General features: G+C 31.1%; 2 protein-coding genes and 1 long non-coding RNA gene across 4 annotated transcripts; 1 reads left to right on the top strand and 2 right to left on the bottom strand.

The window, feature by feature from the left end:
- Nucleotides 1-180: 180 nt before the first annotated feature.
- On the bottom strand, nucleotides 181-8126 carry LOC122568047 (protein EFR3 homolog cmp44E). Its single transcript, XM_043727353.1, has 16 exons — nucleotides 7962-8126; nucleotides 4866-4942; nucleotides 4243-4358; nucleotides 3843-4005; nucleotides 3527-3679; nucleotides 3294-3400; nucleotides 3067-3210; nucleotides 2870-2948; nucleotides 2640-2775; nucleotides 2297-2568; nucleotides 2037-2209; nucleotides 1581-1941; nucleotides 1297-1496; nucleotides 1116-1215; nucleotides 884-1039; nucleotides 181-816 (listed from the first exon to the last, which is right to left on the bottom strand). The coding sequence occupies exons 1-16, from the start codon at nucleotides 8041-8043 to the stop codon at nucleotides 664-666; spliced, it is 2472 nt and encodes an 823-aa protein (XP_043583288.1). The 5' UTR covers nucleotides 8044-8126; the 3' UTR covers nucleotides 181-663.
- LOC122568053 lies at nucleotides 6110-9285 on the top strand. 2 transcript variants are annotated; one of them, XR_006316955.1, is made up of 4 exons: nucleotides 6110-6231; nucleotides 6765-6866; nucleotides 6949-7043; nucleotides 8120-9285. It is a non-coding gene; the product is annotated as an uncharacterized LOC122568053 (long non-coding RNA). The 2 variants fall into 2 exon arrangements; XR_006316954.1 differs by lacking the exons at nucleotides 6765-6866; nucleotides 6949-7043 and having other exon boundaries at nucleotides 6113-6231.
- A 305-nt stretch (nucleotides 9286-9590) lies between these two features.
- Nucleotides 9591-11820, bottom strand: LOC122568050 (chymotrypsin-1-like). Its single transcript, XM_043727360.1, has 4 exons — nucleotides 11665-11820; nucleotides 11057-11388; nucleotides 10089-10340; nucleotides 9591-9810 (listed from the first exon to the last, which is right to left on the bottom strand). The coding sequence occupies exons 1-4, from the start codon at nucleotides 11711-11713 to the stop codon at nucleotides 9670-9672; spliced, it is 774 nt and encodes a 257-aa protein (XP_043583295.1). The 5' UTR covers nucleotides 11714-11820; the 3' UTR covers nucleotides 9591-9669.
- Between the last annotated feature and the right edge of the window lie 6222 nt (nucleotides 11821-18042).

The raw sequence follows: 18042 nt of genomic DNA, 5'->3' as shown, positions 1-18042 counted from the left end.
ACAATTTAAATTTTTTGTTTATATATACATATATCATTTTGAATAACTTTAATTTGTTTTGAATATTTCAACTTCGTTACAATATTTTCTTTGAACTATACATTACTTCTTCAAAATTTTGTTACATTTTTATACAATATTATACCAGTGATATGCGAATATTAAAACAAATCTTGTTAATAACATAGCATTGACATTATATTACATAATTTACCAATAATAGGGTATTAGTACATAAATGTGTCACTACTTTTTTTACGGGTTGCACAAGCAGGAATGTGTTATGAATCGCGCAACGTTAATTTACATAGTACAAATAATTATGAAACGATAATTTCAAATTATTTTAAATATTTTTGCAAACATAACGAGCAATAAATTTAACAAAATTGAAATAATACTTATTATAATTAGAAATAAATAACAATAATAAGTATTAATTATTTATAAATATTAAAAAGAAATATATATACACAAATGTAATTAATATTAAGCAAATATAATTGCACACATTAAACGGTATCAAAATGCGTTATATGTACAAATTGTTCTACATTTTTTTAACGTAAAATGTACAAATAAATTAAGTTGATTATAATTGACATATGGCAATTGTAATGTTCAACTTAATAAAAATGTCATATCAAGAAAAAACTTGTCATTTTAATAAACAAATAATTCTGGGAAATGTATTTCATAAGCTGGAGCTTGACTTGGTTTGGTATCTGCTGGTGGTCCACCTGGTTGAGTTGCATTTCGTGGATCAACGGATAATGTATTAAATATTTCTGACAGTTTACTTTGTAAAACATCATGCTGTAAAATTATTTATCATTATTTTTATGTTTTTTACCAATAAGAAATTTATTAACTTTTTTTATACCTTTGGTTGTGTCTTTGATACCAAATCTTGGAATGGTGCGTTTCTAAACAAGTGCGATAATTGCATTCGTTTTTCTTCCTCTATGACATGATTATTATTATTTTCTGTTAGAATTCGTTTCATACTCTCAAAAGTTAGCTCTTCTCCTGGTAATTTCTGAGAATGAAAGGTATACAAAAAATAGATTATTAGAAGGTTATAAATAAATTAGAACTATATATAAAGGATGTACTTTTTGAACACCAGGAGATGAGCCACCACTATCTAATTCAGTAGCACCAGAATTAATATCGGCTAACGAATTTCGTCCAGCACTATCGACCCACGAGTGCCTAAAAATATGAAATTGATAATTACAAAGATTACACAATTAATAAGATGAGAAAATTAAAAATTGCTGTAATTACTATTACCGATGTTGTAGTGAAATACTACTATAACCAGATCCTTGTTGCAATTTTCCACTGTCAAGACCAGCTCCTTTTAAACATTCGCTTAAAACAGTTTGATCAACTAATAGAGCGGGTGCTAATCTAGAAGATAAACCACTATCATACTGAGATTGCAAATCAGGCAAAAGGTGAGGTGCTTCCTTTCGTCGTACTTCTACAATCTTAAAATATAAAAATTAAAGGAACTAGAATATATTCTTATTGACCAGAATATGTACCAACAAACGAAACAATTTGTAACTTACTTTATTTGCGTAATCCATGAGTGAAGTAATATTACAAACGTAAGATATTAGTACAAGCAAACTGATGACAATAGCGTGCAAATTAAATTTGAGTGAAATACTGATTTGGCCACTTGTTAAAGCTAAATCCTGAAGACTCAGCACTAATCTTAGTAACTCCAACACAGTTTCTTCTGAGGCCAATTCCACGGCAAGTAATGCCAATGTTGTATATATAGATCCTACGTTTTCCACCGTGTTACTTGCCAATTCCAACGATTCATATAACGCTAAATAAATTTCAGGGCCATGTTTACGAATAAATATCACATCTGGTCTGGATCCTTTTTCGATTGTAAGATCAAGTTGTGCAACATTTACTCTGTTCAATAAAAATGATAGGATTATATTTGGAAAGATTTAATTAATGTTATTAAAAATAATATAAATTAAAACAATCTATTATTGACAACTTACGTAGGTTTCGCAAGTTTCGTAATATTTTGATGCCTATCGATTAAAGTATGAAAGATTTTTTGTACTAAAAGCCGCATTTCAGCATCTGCTGCAAGTGACATTCTTAACAATGGCTCCAAAAAGCTTGGTGGAAAAGTTGTATTCAAATGTATAGTTTGGTATTTTGTGCCAACCTGAAATGTATTTACACAAATGTAATAAAAAAAAAGTATGTATTAAGTAGCGTGAGTGTTTTGCTCGTGTTAATGATGTATAATTACTTTTAGAAGAGATTTTAGAAGAATACTTTGGAGTAGTACATCTCCTTTACCGACTGAAACTATACGATCTGGTTGACTATATGGAACTTTGCTCATTATGAACATCATAATTTCTATTTTCTGATAATCTGGAAGATGATTTGCAAACTCTCCAAGGGCATTAATAAGAGCTTCTTGATATAATTGTTCATCATTACTTGAAGATTGATTTCTTGTTACGCTAACTCTAAGATGAGATAGCAGAGAATTTATTATCTCCAACACAGAGGGACCTTTAAAAATATGTTATTTTATATAATTCTGCAATACAAATAAACAAATTTTGATATGTATTAAAACTTACCAACACTTTCACCAGCTGCAATGGAAATAATTTTGGACAAAGTATCTGCAATACTTGTTCTGATCTTGGGGGATGATTTTGAATGATCATCAAGATGAATCATTAATGCTTCCACAACTGTATAAGAGTACTGTGACTAAAAATGTTTGATATATTTTGATATTTATTGATTATCCTTTTTTAAGTACCTATTGATAAGTAATAACAATATTTAATGATTTTCTTCTAACCTGAATGGAGAACATAATTATCCTAAATGTATGAATAGCAAAGTAATTAGGGACCCATAACTGATGGTTATCTAAATGCCTGTAAATAATTTTTATTGTATTAATATGTTCGTTAAAATTTTACCTATAATTATTTTTGTTCACAATAAAAGGTATACATTGACTTAAACTTTAAATGGAAAATGTAACATACAAACCTTAGAACGGGTCGAATAACACATCTTATATGACCAAATGATGCTCGGCCAACGAGTTCTCGCATACAAGTTTCTGCAAATTGTGGTGGGTCTGATCGTTCTTCAGTTGGGCTATCTGGTGTTGCATCTTCTTTATTAGAATATCTATCAAAATGAAATTGTAAATATATATATAATAATCAGTTTACATAATGTACATATGCACTGGTTTCTTCTGTATATATCACCTTGAGTTTTGCATATTGTATAACAATGAAGGAACAATTTTATCCATGTGTACAGGTTCCCAAATGTTTTCTACTAGATCATCAGAAAGTGTTTTCCTTACAACACCCTATATTAGAAAATATAATACAAAACATTTTTTAAAAACAACAAATATGTAATTAATTCCAATTTATAATAAAATAATTTTGATCAAACTATTAGTTATACATATTTAACTATATAAAGATCATGCCTGCAATCCCTGAATTCCAGCAAGCCGTATCTGTTTGCGGATTGCATGGTCATTGTGGTTGGAGTGGCACATTGCAGAGTATTTTGATACAAAGAAATCGTAACGTGTGTGATAAGACGGCGTATCCTGCTCGATGTTTGCAAACCGGACAAACTGGAAGAAGCCAGCACTTTGTTCAACTGAATTGAAAGATGCCAAAAATACAATTATTTTTGATAGTAATAAATGATAAGGTAACATTAAAAAAATTTTTATATTAGAAAATATAAATAAATATAATAATATAAAGTATCTAAAATTATTTAATGAAACTTACAGATTGGGTTGCCAGTATTTGTAATTGCGGATCAGTAGATTCTAACAATTTCTGTATCATCTTTAAGAAGCTTTCAACAAATAAATTTAAAGTCTGAGCATGGCATGCTACTAAAAGCTGATCCATTGCTTCCATAGCAATGACAACAAATCCATTTCTTCTCCTGTATTATAAATATGTTTATTTATATATTTTCTTATTCAAATATAAAAATACCTAATACATCCAGATAAGAAATTAATATTTTGTAAGATAATGATGAATGACATATAGTTATTTATATGACTGGCATATAGCATAAGTAAACAAGAATTTACATTGATCACATGAGTGTGCATTTTTCACAGTTATTAAATTAATTATATGCAATTCTCTATCACTTAAGTTGTTTGTATCATACCTGTAAATGTCCCTGGAAGCCCTTTGAAACAAATATTCTCCAATCCTGTCTAGTTTCTCAGGGCTACTTAATGAATAAAAGGTCAGTTTCTCCATGTTATTTTTTACTAAGCCATCCTAATTATAAAAATATTGATGTATATAAAAAGTACTAAATGTTAATTTCTATAATATTAGACAGCAAGATTGATGTTTTAAATTTAAAAATCAATAAAATCAAGACTAAATGTCAATCGTATGTGTATTAATAATTTTATCATGATACACTTCTTCTTGTATTTATACATATAAATCTTTTAATAATAACATATTTGTACATAAACAAAATATTTGTATACTATGTGAGAATTGACACAAAATTCAGTTCACTTAGAAAAAAGAAATTACAAATGAGTAAGCCAATTAATATTTTAATAAATATGGTTAATTACCCAACAAATATCTCGCCCTTATATTGTTCAATAAGATAACAATATTCTTTTTAAATGAATTTAATGATATAGATTAATACATACATGAAAAATATGAATTACGTAATGAAACTGCGATATGATATATTTATTGTGACAGATAATATAAAATAATTATGAAAGTTTGTTAATATATCAAAAATATAAAGTTTACCTGAGGATTTACAGGAAAAATATTGTCAACAAGTCTTTTATATCGTGGGCGTAAAGCTGAACAGCACCAGCAACAACCTGACAGAAATAGAAGGAGAGAAAATATACACGGGCGAAAAATATGTTTCCGTGAAATATATCGGATGATAGGTGAAAACTAACTAATCGTAGGTAAATATGAAAAAGACATTTCACGAAAAAATTGTACGCTTCAAAACAAAATCACGATATTTACCAAACATTTCGTTACGATCGAACAACCACTGTACACTCGAACAAACTTCGATCGACTGATGTAACCAATAGAATGTGTACTTTTAAGCCGCTACCAAAAATCATTATGCGATTTGCTCTATATGCAATTCTTATTTATAAAATAGTGTAAAATACTACTATATGGAGTTTATTAATTTGTACAGTAATTGTAATGTGTATGAGTTAAGTTATAAATAAGCATTTTGTACAGTTTATCATAGACGAATTTACATTTATCTTTCATGACAAAATTTTGTCACGAAGAATTTAAGGTCGGTAAGAGTTATTTCGTTTTTGTCGACTTGAGTTACATTTCAAAATGTAGGTAAGAGTCGAAAGATGGCAGTACGATTTACTTTTTCAACATTTGAATTTTAATTTAAAAAAGATATTGAAAAAGTTTCATGTTGTTTTCATTTTATAAAGAAATATATTATTTAAAGATTTTTAATTATATTATGTTTTTAACTACGTTTCAAGTGAAGCGTAGATATAGTTTCTTATAGTTATAAATTTTATATCAATTTATTTAACATCATCTTATTTAAAAGTAGAATAACTGGAAGATTTAAATATTATTACACACGTAAGTACTATCGCTATTTATTAGTAATTCTACGATATCTTTATCCTCATTGCATACAGTTATTATGAGTATAATATGGAATATAAATACAATAATATCAATTACTAGAAGATTTAAATATTATTCATGAAAGAAACGATGGAGTTAAATCAATTAAAATAAAGAAACATACTCATCGATATTTAAATAATTCCATTAAAATGTATATTGTTCCAATCACTGTATTCAATCGTGTCAACGCTATTCTTCAAACTTCTAAATGCAGGTGTCCATAATTTGCACTTACTTGTTGTAAGAAATGCAATAAAGGATCGAAGATAAGAGAATCGCTTTCTTTTTACTAAAATTGACAATTCTTACCAACAATTAAAGAAATTAATTACGCAATTATCAACGTTAGTTACCCACGAATCTGGATCTTCCACTTTAACGTAATCAGTGTACTGTGCACAAACATAAACGAACTGCATTCTTCACCTTTATGAGACACATATACGTGCATTATCTGGGGAAAAACTATTTTAAGGTAAAAGCGTGAACGCCTGTCAGCTAAACCGATTCAGGAAGACAAGATGTTCCGAATGTTGACAGCGCGCTTCGAAAATCAATATAATATCGCGCGTTTATCTGTTTGCACGTTTGCAAATAAGGGTTATATGAAAATTGTTCTATCATACTTAGTATACCAAAATCAATTTATACCATCTATTTATGTCGTAAAATTAATGTTACATATTGGAAAATTAGGAAATTGATTACGAAAATGCAATAAAGACACGGTCATCGTTTAATTTGGTCAAACATCAACTTGAAATTTTGAGGTTATTATACGCTGTTTTGCAATTGCACACAATTTTGTATTATTTTCAAATGTGTGTGTGTGTGTGTGTTTTTTAGCGAATATTTTGTTACAAAATTATAGAATCACTTGATTAGAAATTCTTAACTTATTTTTACACAATTTTTAGAACAATTTTCAGTTGATCGTCTAGTCTTGTTCAGTCGGAAATGAATTAAATTCACGCGTGTTTAACAAGTTTTCAAATTTGATTTTCTCAGGAAACGCAACTTACAATGTAATCTTGTCATTCTTGGTTTTCGTTTTATTCTGAGCCACGGAAACATCCTTCGAATTACGATAGTAAAAATACTACGAGATAAGTAAATATAAATAATACGAATAAATTTTATTTCAAATATTATGTATTCTTGCAAATATTGCAACATACAGTTTGCTTTTTAGGACACTTAAACTAGGTCGTACGGAGGTATTTGATTGAAACATGAAACACTTGCAAGATAATATAGTGTGCAGGATATCCTCAAAGTTTATACGAAGTAATGAATATTACTTATATACACCATCGATAAATCGATAGACTTATATTAATGCCGTCATAAATACACAATTTTCGCTACAAAGCTGCAGAAGTTCAAAGAAATGAAAAGCTTTACAACTGATTATTTTTCATTACTTCCATAACTCTCTTGTCAAACTACTTATATAATAATTCTTGTATGCTTTTCATGCACAATTTTATGATTGCGAATGTCATATCAAAAGAGCGATAAACGCAGATGTGGGTTTGTCAAACTACATGGAAACTGTTGCGAGTTGCGATAACAACCGTGCGAAAGCACGTGTTCACAGCTTCAGTCAATTTCCTATTGACTCGTGAACTCTCTAGATAAAAGTCTAAAAGTTAATTTTATGGAATTACCAAGAATGTTATGCGAAAATATAAAGTAAATTAAACTGCATCAATCGTAATTCCTTTAACAACTTTCAACTGAATAAGTTCAAGTATGTATTTTATGGATAATGAATTAATCAGATTTTGACCGATTTTGTGGATAATTTCCACTTTATTTTTATCGAGGAAGCTTTTTAACAATTTATTTAACTTTCTAACAAATGTAACGAAGTAAGTGTCCTAATACATACGTACTTAAAGTGCCTGCAAGAAGCATTTGCACATACAGTTATTTTCCAATAAAATGTTTTTTTTATTACATTTTACACTTCATTTTCTTAGTGCAAATTTTTGTAGTCACACGCAGATGCCACAAAACGATACGAAATTTAATATACCTGAACCTAATTAATTAATATGTAACCGGCTATGATAAATACAGCTGTATAGAAGTTTTGTTTCTAGTTATTGTACATACTGCAGACCATATATCATTTCTAAAATTTTTACTTTTAACTAAAATGTTTATCATTTTATCGTAAAACAACTGATTTGTACTCACAGCCTGGGTCAGTGCACTTTCGTGCGAGAATCTCGAAAACGTCAGGCACCTCTGTCTCGAGGCAGCATTTGATCATAGCCATCTCCTCCACCAACTTCACATCCCATGAGTATTTGCACCAAAATATTAAAATTCCACCTTTTTCAATCGTTTTATAGATCTAATTCGTTGAAGCCAACGTAACTTTTTGTATAAAAGACCGACGAATGAAGAGGAATGCAAGAAACCGAACGGGTGGTACTGACACGACGTCGACGCTCGGCGTCGCGACGCTCGTGCCCTACTAACCCGCATTTCGTGCACGATGCTACCCTTGGCAATACTTTTCCTGACTACGTCACGCGATGTACACGCGCCTGTGCAAGAGGGTTGTCGACGTGGAACAGGGTGCGGGAGGAGAACAACCCCGTGGCGTCTCTGCTAATAAAGCTTATCCTCGTCAGGGTCGCGGTCCATGTAAATCAATGCCGAAAGAGGGTGGAATATTGTCACGGCTGACCAAATACAGCGGCTCACGAAAGTATGTGAACTGTCTTAGAAACTCTGTGTATACAATCCGGCCCGAGTGTTTGAAACATCTTTTGCTTTTTCGACAAACGTTTTCGTATATCTGTTCGAGAAACAAGAGGAAGGTATCGCATGTATTACAATTATAGATTTCATCTCTAAATATCATTACGAATTTGTTTTACGTTGAAACGATTGCGAATTTTTATGAATTTATAACAAATTTGAAATTACGAAATTGCACAGAATGCACATAATACGAACAGATGTATGAAATATTCAAAGTATAGCGCTTCCTATAATACTTGACAGATGAAACAATTTTCTATCGAGGATCTACGTTTCTAATTGTATTCTCTGCAATATGAATTTGCACAAACATTCGCAGTCTTCCAATTATAATTCCAACACTATCAAAGAATAACATTATGAATAAAACAGTCATTTACTAAAGGTAGTCATTATCTTTTATGATCTCTATGATGTCTTTTAAGATCTTTTGAGACCGAGACATACTAAAAATTTTCAAGCCGGAGGATATACCTAATTAATGCTATTTACAATCTAGGTTGTACACAGTATTTTCTTAAGAGATAAAACATCGTTTTTCGAAATTAGTTCACAAATTGTATCTTGAGTTTGTTAGACCTTAGACTGATATTCTTAGAATAGCAGTAATAGCTCGATGTATTTGTACGTAGATTGTAGAACTAGAAACTAAAACTAGAAACTAATAGGTAAATTAATTTTTAGTACAGGACAAGAATAATATGTAAAAGCAAACATGAAGGTAAAATAAAGAAATGCATAAAGCAAATTAACCGATGAATTTATATATTATTTCTGAGAACTGTAATGTCGTTACATCAAATTTTAATTTTTGGCGATAATACCTGACATAAAGCATTGCGCGAGTTAATGATATACAGTAAAAGTTCTATAAGGAACCTCGCAATCGAGTGGGCCTTTTGACTGACCCACACGTTCCGCGATACCAAAGACGGCGAGGACAGTGGAACAGCGTCGATGACGTCATCGTTCACTGACGATAGTAATTGATCTCATTGTATATAAATTTAAAGAATAAAATTTACAAGATATCAAATTAATCGATTGACACTATAGTGAATGTAGTTCTGTTTATTTACAAAAAGAAAATAGGAATTGTACAATAATTATTATCTAAGTTTTGGACTCTAAATTAAAATAAATTTCTGTTGATGAAGCTTTTGTATTGAGAGACACGAGTGTAAGCATCAGGGTAGCCTTCAGCGCATGGAATGACAAAGGAAGCGATACCTACAAGTTGGCCATTGTAGACAAGGGGACCGCCACTATCACCCTGTAGGCAGAACAAATATTTTTCGTGAAACTAATTTTGGAAAATTATAAGCAGATTCTAAATTCATACCTTGAATAACCATACAATTATATGGCGAATTATATGAATTGAGTGTAAGTATTTGTAAAATTATATATATGAAAGAAATGTTGTATATATATTCAATTTTTTAGTTTTAGAAATTTATACTTGAAGTAGAATATCGATGAATGTGTATATTAGCTGTGATATGTGATCATATTAATTTGAAGAACATAAAATTGAAATTTAGTACGTACCATACAGATACCAACACCCTTTTTGTTATAGGTACACAATTGTCCAGGGTAGATGTGGATTCCCAGGCGCTTCTGACAATCTGCATTGTTTAGAAGATTTACGGTTGTCGTTTGTAGGGTATTAGGCACGTTGGCTGCGTTAGCACTGGTTTTTCCCCAACCGGTCATTCTCAATGTTGCACCAACTGGTGGATCAGAAGAAACGAGAGGAATTGGCTTCTGGTTAGCGTTTACGCTAACTGGGTTAGCGAGCTGAAATTATTACAAATATTGATATATTTGCAAGTGAAATCTTGTTAAAGGAAACAGCTTTATTTGAGTTTTCATGCGTTTTAACCCTTTGTCAGTATAACAAGATGACGTAGAATTTAGAATTAATGATTTAGCAACTAATTACATGTCTCTTTATCTACAAGATTTTAGATACAAAAAAATATATGCATTTTCAACTTTATACACATAGGGAATAAATATCGATAATTATGTTGCATATTTGACTGTCTGCCCCAATTTTTCTCACTGTGAAACGGTCGAGTAGCATCTTTTTTTCCTTTTCAGATACGTTCGTTATTACAATCAATTGGAATAAAGTATTTTAATGTGTATTATATACAACTATTTATATAGTGTAAAAGAAAAAGAGTAGGTGAGTGAGAGAGAGAGAGAGAGAGAGAGAGAGAGAGAGAGAGAGAGAGAGAGAGAGAAATAAAGTAACAAGGAGTGCGTATGCCTGAAACGTAACAATGACTACTGGTTTGAATGACTATACAGGAAGGTAACTATGAGGGTGAAATTATAATATCGCTGATGTAGACGATGTACCGTTGTATCGTTGGCGTGGATTTATTTTCACAGTTAGAAATAAGTATTTTATCGTTATTAATGTTAACGCTGTATTTCGATAAAAGTGAAGAACTTTGTACGTTGTAAAATATTATTCCGTTCAACGATATCGATTTCTTACTTACAGTGACTACAGCAACGTCATTTCTGTAAGAATCGGCAGAGCTAGGCTTGAAATCGGGATTGTAGACGGCCGACTTAACAGTATGGCTTTGACCACCACTTGAGAGGGTAACTGTACCAGTTACAACAGTGAAATCCTTGAATGGAGGAGACACAATACCGTGGATGCAGTGAGCAGCAGTGACTACGTGTCTATTGGTAACGAGAGTACCACCGCAGAAATGTCTTCCATTTTGTCTCAGCGATACTTGATAAGGATACTGACCAAGGCGAGCATCAGTGCCACCGACGATTTGCTCGTCAATCTCGTTCGTTTGGTTGTTGGCGAAGACGTCTATATAAATAAAATTTCGAATTAATTTTTCTTATTACAATATTATGCACAGTAACGTACTTGTTATTTTTTCATTTCGTTTCTATTCAGGTAATATGCAAAGTATGAAATTCAACTTTAGCGAATTCAGAACAGACAAGAGAATTATAATTGGATTATTTCAACGTTTGTTACTATTAAAAAAGAGTCAAATTTAATGGAGTTTATTAATAGAATTTAATTTTTTAATTTATTTTATTAGAATTTAATTTTTTTGAATTTCTATTATTTACTTACCGCCGAAAACCACACCGATTATGAAGACGACTAACGCGAGACGTGTCATTGTAACTCGGAGAATTTTGAAACTGGAGTGTAATGATACAAGTGAATGATTTCCTTTTATATGAATCGATGTTTGAAATAGGTACTTGGATACATATCGTTATCGATACATATCATGATAAGCTTGAAAGTTAATCACATAAACACAGAAAAATTACAGCAACGTCGTACTTGAATTATCTATTTTAGTGATTACTTAGAAGCAAACACTTGTACCTCTTGACCGTACGCGTACTAAATAATTTAATGCGATTCGAAGTATTATAATAATACAATTATCGCTTTTAAAATAACGTTATTCTATTTCGGTTCGATATCTCTTGTAAAGATTATCTTCCACTGTTTTTATTGTTACTGGCTGTCATGTTTATATTTTTACGTTTTTCATGGTTTCTGTACCTTAGAAAAGATCACATATTTACCTTGATATGTTTTTATCAACTTTATGTTTTGTACGAATACAATACTTTTAAGAAAAGTTTAATAATAAAAAGAATGTGTATAATTATGTTTGAATACGATATAGAAACTATTTATGAAATAATATCTACGTTATATTATGAGTTTATTACCAATAAATTTGACAATTTAGTTATTTAAATTACTGCTTATTTATTTATAAGGTTTTATACAGTACATAGGATGAATTTTGTTAAAATTGTCATTTCATGGCTTGTTGCATAAGCGAAAAGGTGTCATGGTCGCTGGTTGGAAATATCAAATTTATCAGTTGTGTAAGAAATAGCACGAGATACAACAGCAACCACGTGAGTCCTATAAACCAATAGACTACTGCTGTCACCCTGTAAGAAAAGGATTTTAATTATCTTCGTAGATAATCGTTAATAATTATCTTCTGAAAGGAAATAGAAAAAGTGATTTTATATTTTGCAATCCACGCTCACTGATATTGAGATCTAATAATGGAACATTTTGATTATTTATTGATCGTAATTAATGTTATTTAAGCTTCTCAAAAACCAGACTGATCGACTCTGTCTGTTCTTTGTAAATTATTCAATTTTTTCACTTTTTTCTGAATTTTCATTTAGGGCATTTATCAATTGATAAGGGGTTTAACCTTCGTGACACGTCTCGTAATATCGATGCAAACTTGTCGATGTGTATGTTACATGTGCCATGCCCAACGCTACGGAATGTGCAAATAACGTCTTCTCCAACATAGAACTTTTGATATTTCTTCGGATCGACAATTCCAACCACCAAATATGGTAAAACGTCGGGAACCTTTCCATTTTTAGGATTTGCCTTTGGTCTGGCAACTCGAGGTGGAACAGCCTTTTGAAATTTGTTAAATTCGATGGGTCTGAGAAGGTGAAAAAACAATAAGCAATATAGAATAATAACAAACAATTCTAAAGCATTGTTTCTTTTTATCAAACATTTCAAATCCTACGAGAGGTACATATGTATGATATTTGTGACGATATTTAGACGAAGAGCATGTAGCTACAAGAAAGTAGAATATTTGTATGGACAAAAAAAATACGTAACCCAACTAGAGCAGAGTACGAATCTCGACAAAGAATGTTGTTAAGATGTGAAGTTGACTAATAATACCATCACCATAGACGTGATGATTGTCCACCCTTAGGGATACAGTACAGGAAAATTGACCACTGCTCGCGTCATTAGCCCCAAGCAATTTCTTGGAATCATCGGCAGAAGTTTAGGTGAAAATATTTACAAGGAATATCCACTTTTTTGTTGATATATAAATTTCTTTCTATTCCTTGGTGTTCGTTACAATCCACGCACCGGATAAGTGAAGACAGTTTATGAATAGATCGCGGATTTTGGATGCGGATGGGAAATTTAAATGTGTAAAAAAAGTATGCGTATATAATGGAGTGCACAGGATACGCAAAAATATACAAAATTTTTCGAATAAACACCTGATTCTAATATTCAGATGGCGAAACAAATCTCCGCGTAGGTTTCACTCTTTTAGTTATATTTATAAAAGTATATTTTTGCATGGTAATAAGTATAAAGTTAAATGTTTTTACTAGCGATTTGAAATTAAAACTGCATAATTTTTATTCTGATTTCGAGCCGTAATTACTAAAAAATAAGTTGTTATAAATCTTAAGTATGTAGTGCTATCATATTGCAAGAACGAAACGAGTTATGAAATCTATATGTACATATATGGAGAAAATGTAATCGTTGAAACAAATGAAGTTTTAATTAATTTAATGATTTGTATTACGTTTCATAGTAATTTGTTTCGTGTATTTTTCATTTACTGTTGAGGACAATGCCAGTGATGAAAATGACAACTAACGCGAGACGAATCATTGTAACAATGAAATCGATATGATGATAAAGTTCTGTGATTTTCCTATATAGGATTTTCAATAAATATGATTAGCCTTGAAAACAGATAACATATGCATAGAAATTATGCATCCAAACTCCAGTTAAATACGCAGTTTGTATACATATGCATGTTATAAACAACATTGGTTATTTACAGAGATGTTTTCAATAGATTACATTTGAAGTAAACAGTTCTGTTTCTTTATTTTCTATGCTGATTCATAATTAAAAAATTTATTCTATCGATTTCTGTGTTACAGCTCATAAAATATGAATATGTTATTTGTATGTATACACAACATCTTGCAGATTTGATCAACCTTGAAGATAGTTAATGTTGTTCGTACAAAAATTCTGAAACCATATGTGACACACATTTTTGACATGTGCGAATTTGTATTTATAAATTTTCGTCTTAAAGAATGTCTTAGGATTTAGACAAAGTATAATTTTTCAGTGATAATTCAGTGTACATAAAATTATCGAGGTACTAAAAAAAAAGTTGGGTCAAAAATGTAATAACAAGAAACAAATGTAGGAACAGAAACTTTTTATGTTGGAAGAATGATAAAATTAAGCCTGCTAGAAATAATGAAAATGTAGCAATCGATAAGATAAATCATATTAAGTACTTGAATAATGCTCGATAGATAATAACAAAGAGAAAATTAAAAATTAATTTATCAAATTAATTTAGAAACTGATAGAAAGCTGAGATTGTAAAATGAAGGATATATGTCGATTGGCTACCTGACTTGCTAAAATATTTATAAATACAAAAATACAAGTTTGAAAACCTGTAACTATAATATTGGCTCATAAACGTAAGGTAGTATTATAACAAAGTTTAATCGATGGGCAACAATTAAAATTTGAGAATGTCATTGGTACAGCATACTCACAAGTGTCATTTACACTTACGGTAAACAAATATTTCCATACCTTGCCGACTACTTTGATAAATTAGATTTCTTAAAACACATGTATATTTGTAATTTCTAATTTCTTATGATAATATAAACAGGAGATAACATAATAATATTCAAATTGCGAACCGGTAGCGTTATTATGTCAATGTGTAAGGATATTATACAGAAGGATATATACCGATTTCTATCAATAAAATTTGTATGCATAAGAAGAATATTATCAATTTAAAAATATTTTCCCAGCTTTCTACAAGTCAAATTTCTCCTACAATTAAAATTCTCCATACTTTAAGATGTTCGATAACAGATGGTAAAAAATGTAATAACTTATTTCTATAACACAAAATAAAATGAAGAGTAAAGAAATTACTTTTCAGGTTTTATTTATTAATTATTGACAAACAAAAATTGACCAAAATATTCCTGACGTGCACCACCCCAAAGAATCATCCATATTAATTCAAATTACATAAAATCCCTTTACTCTGAAAAGTTGTTATTTATTTGAACTATTTTTTCAAATTTCTACTCTCATTCTTATTTAATCAAATCATTTGATTTCAAATAATATAGAACATTTTATTAAAGTGAGTTTATTGTTTTAATTAACTTGGAATATGCTTTCCAGTCGCAAGTAAAGTTGAAGTGCTTTCAATTACTCTCTATTTCCGACTACGTTGCTAAATAACGTAAAGTTTCCCAGTTGCGCATTTGTTATTGATATTAGTTGCCTAAAGCGAGTCGATCATTTTTTAACTTTCGATGCAAACATGCTCCATATACATAATGTTTTTATTATATTCACAATAGTAATTAACATGGTAATTAACATTTTACATACATACATAACCACTTCCTTGGGTATCGTTTTCTGTTAGATTAGATTAGATCCATTACGCTCCAATCAGGTCGTCAACGACTTAAATTCGAATAACTTGACTAATCTAAACTAGGTTTAAGCGAAAGAAGGCACGCTGGTTTTTAAATGTCAAGAATCAGTACACGAAGCCTCAAACTAGTTTTATGCATTATTTTCGTCTTATATTGACTTCTACAAGCAACCCTGTGTAGGTTCCCCACAATTTAGTCACCCCATATTACTATTATTTCATACGATGTCATTGTTATCCGTTTCTCGACTAGCGAGCATTACAGCAGCATCAATGAATGGAACAGAACGCGAATAAATCGATCCTGGTTTGCAATACGATTCAGCCGAGCTTCGTCGGCGTACATGATTCGGTGCTTGTTTATTCGCTCGATTTCCAGTCGTATCATTCATCAGATTCGCAGAACTTTAGGATTCGAAGGCGCCCCGCTGAGGTCGACGTACGATCTACAGGTTCTATCTGATACCATCCGGTGATGTGTGAAGGTAGAACTTGCCACTCTCGTTACGATTGCGTCCTGAGCATTGATCTGTGTTCTGTGCGCGCACGCTATGCTGTTCACAGACACGTGAAATCTTCGTATCGCATTGTTTTCAGTCTGCTTTCGCAGAGTTCTCCGATATAGGTGAAGCTTCTTCGCTGGCGATATTTAATGTTCACCTACAGCCGAGTATACGTTCTCTGTTGCAATGCCACGGACCGGTGTGCTTTATAACACCGTTAATGCAGAATTATAGAGGCTGCCGATTCTGTGGGAACAGCAGAGACAATGAAATTTTGCGAACAACGTTGGAATTCAAACGGAAACTTGGAATCTCGAAGCTTCGAATATTAATGGCACATACACGACTGTGCATAAGAATTTGGACGCTCAATTCATTCAAAATATTCATATTTTTATTATATTTTTAATATTACCATAAAAGTTACGTTAATTCCTTATTTTTCGTCATAACTGGGATCAAATCTTCTGCTACGTTGAAATCGAAACAACGAATACACCTGTATCGATCAAGTTATTCATATCCATCTTTAATAAATAACTGACAATAGAAAAAAGCTATATAAACTTTCAGAGTGTGGTTGGAACATATATCTTGATCATTCTGAGATAATCTTCCTGAGAATTAATTCTGGCAAAATCTCTCATGCACTCTTAATTATTGCTTTTTAATTTATATTCATTAATATTAACTATTGTTTTCACGAATATCTACTAACTATGCATATGGTTGCCTGGAATAAGATCAGAGGCAAACGTTAGGTTAAAGACTTTTATTTGAAGTGTATTTTACATAGTTGCAGTAATTTAGAAGTGTTCAAATACTTATACACGGTAGTATAAGCATAGTAGGGCATATTTTGATAGCTTTTGTAAGTAGCTTTTTTATTTTTCAAGATGTAAAACTACGAGGTTATTTCACGAAAAATAATATCGTATGATCTACGAGATTTTTATGCCAAATTGTTAGGACGTTGGCATTACGACAAATGTATACGATCCATGCGATCTATTTCTAAAAATATTCTGATCCACCTAAATGCCAGAAACGTAAAGTAACTTTCTTACACCACGCGTACAGTTGTGTACCTCAGGCTTCACTCCCAATTTCTCGAACACGGCAGTCGAATGAAAGTGGATTCTTGGCGAGTTATTCGATCTACGTGAGATATTTCAGAATCGAAGATTCACCGGGAAACGCGCCATGTTAAATCGCTAAAATTAAGGAGAAAACGAAGCCAACAAATTCCAGGATCTGTCGAACTAGAATTCGAAAGTAACTAGTTGCACAATCAACGTAATGCAACTTGTACACGTGCATTTAATTTGCACATTGCCGATCAGTCACTTATGTAAAGAAGCAAATACCTGGAACTCAGGTATTCGAGAATCGATATATTTGACGAATAGAATTGAGAAAAAGAGAAAGATGTTCGTATACTACGAAAATCACTATAGAAATCATTGCACAATAAATATATGAGATTATCGGGAATATCTGTCAGGTATGTAATAATTAAATTATTGTAACTGTTTATCAGCATATTAAGTATTTAAAAAACTTATTTGGATAACATATTTTACGTGTTTGCATCTACTTACATTCAAGTGTGATACGAACAAACGAATACAAAGAGAACAATTACTGTATACTACATAAAATTTA

The sequence above is a fragment of the Bombus pyrosoma genome, linkage group LG6 (genome assembly GCF_014825855.1).
Source record: "Bombus pyrosoma isolate SC7728 linkage group LG6, ASM1482585v1, whole genome shotgun sequence".
NCBI classification, from domain to species: domain Eukaryota; kingdom Metazoa; phylum Arthropoda; class Insecta; order Hymenoptera; family Apidae; genus Bombus; species Bombus pyrosoma.
Note: the sequence above shows the minus strand (reverse complement) of the source record. Positions and strands in the feature narration are given on the sequence as shown.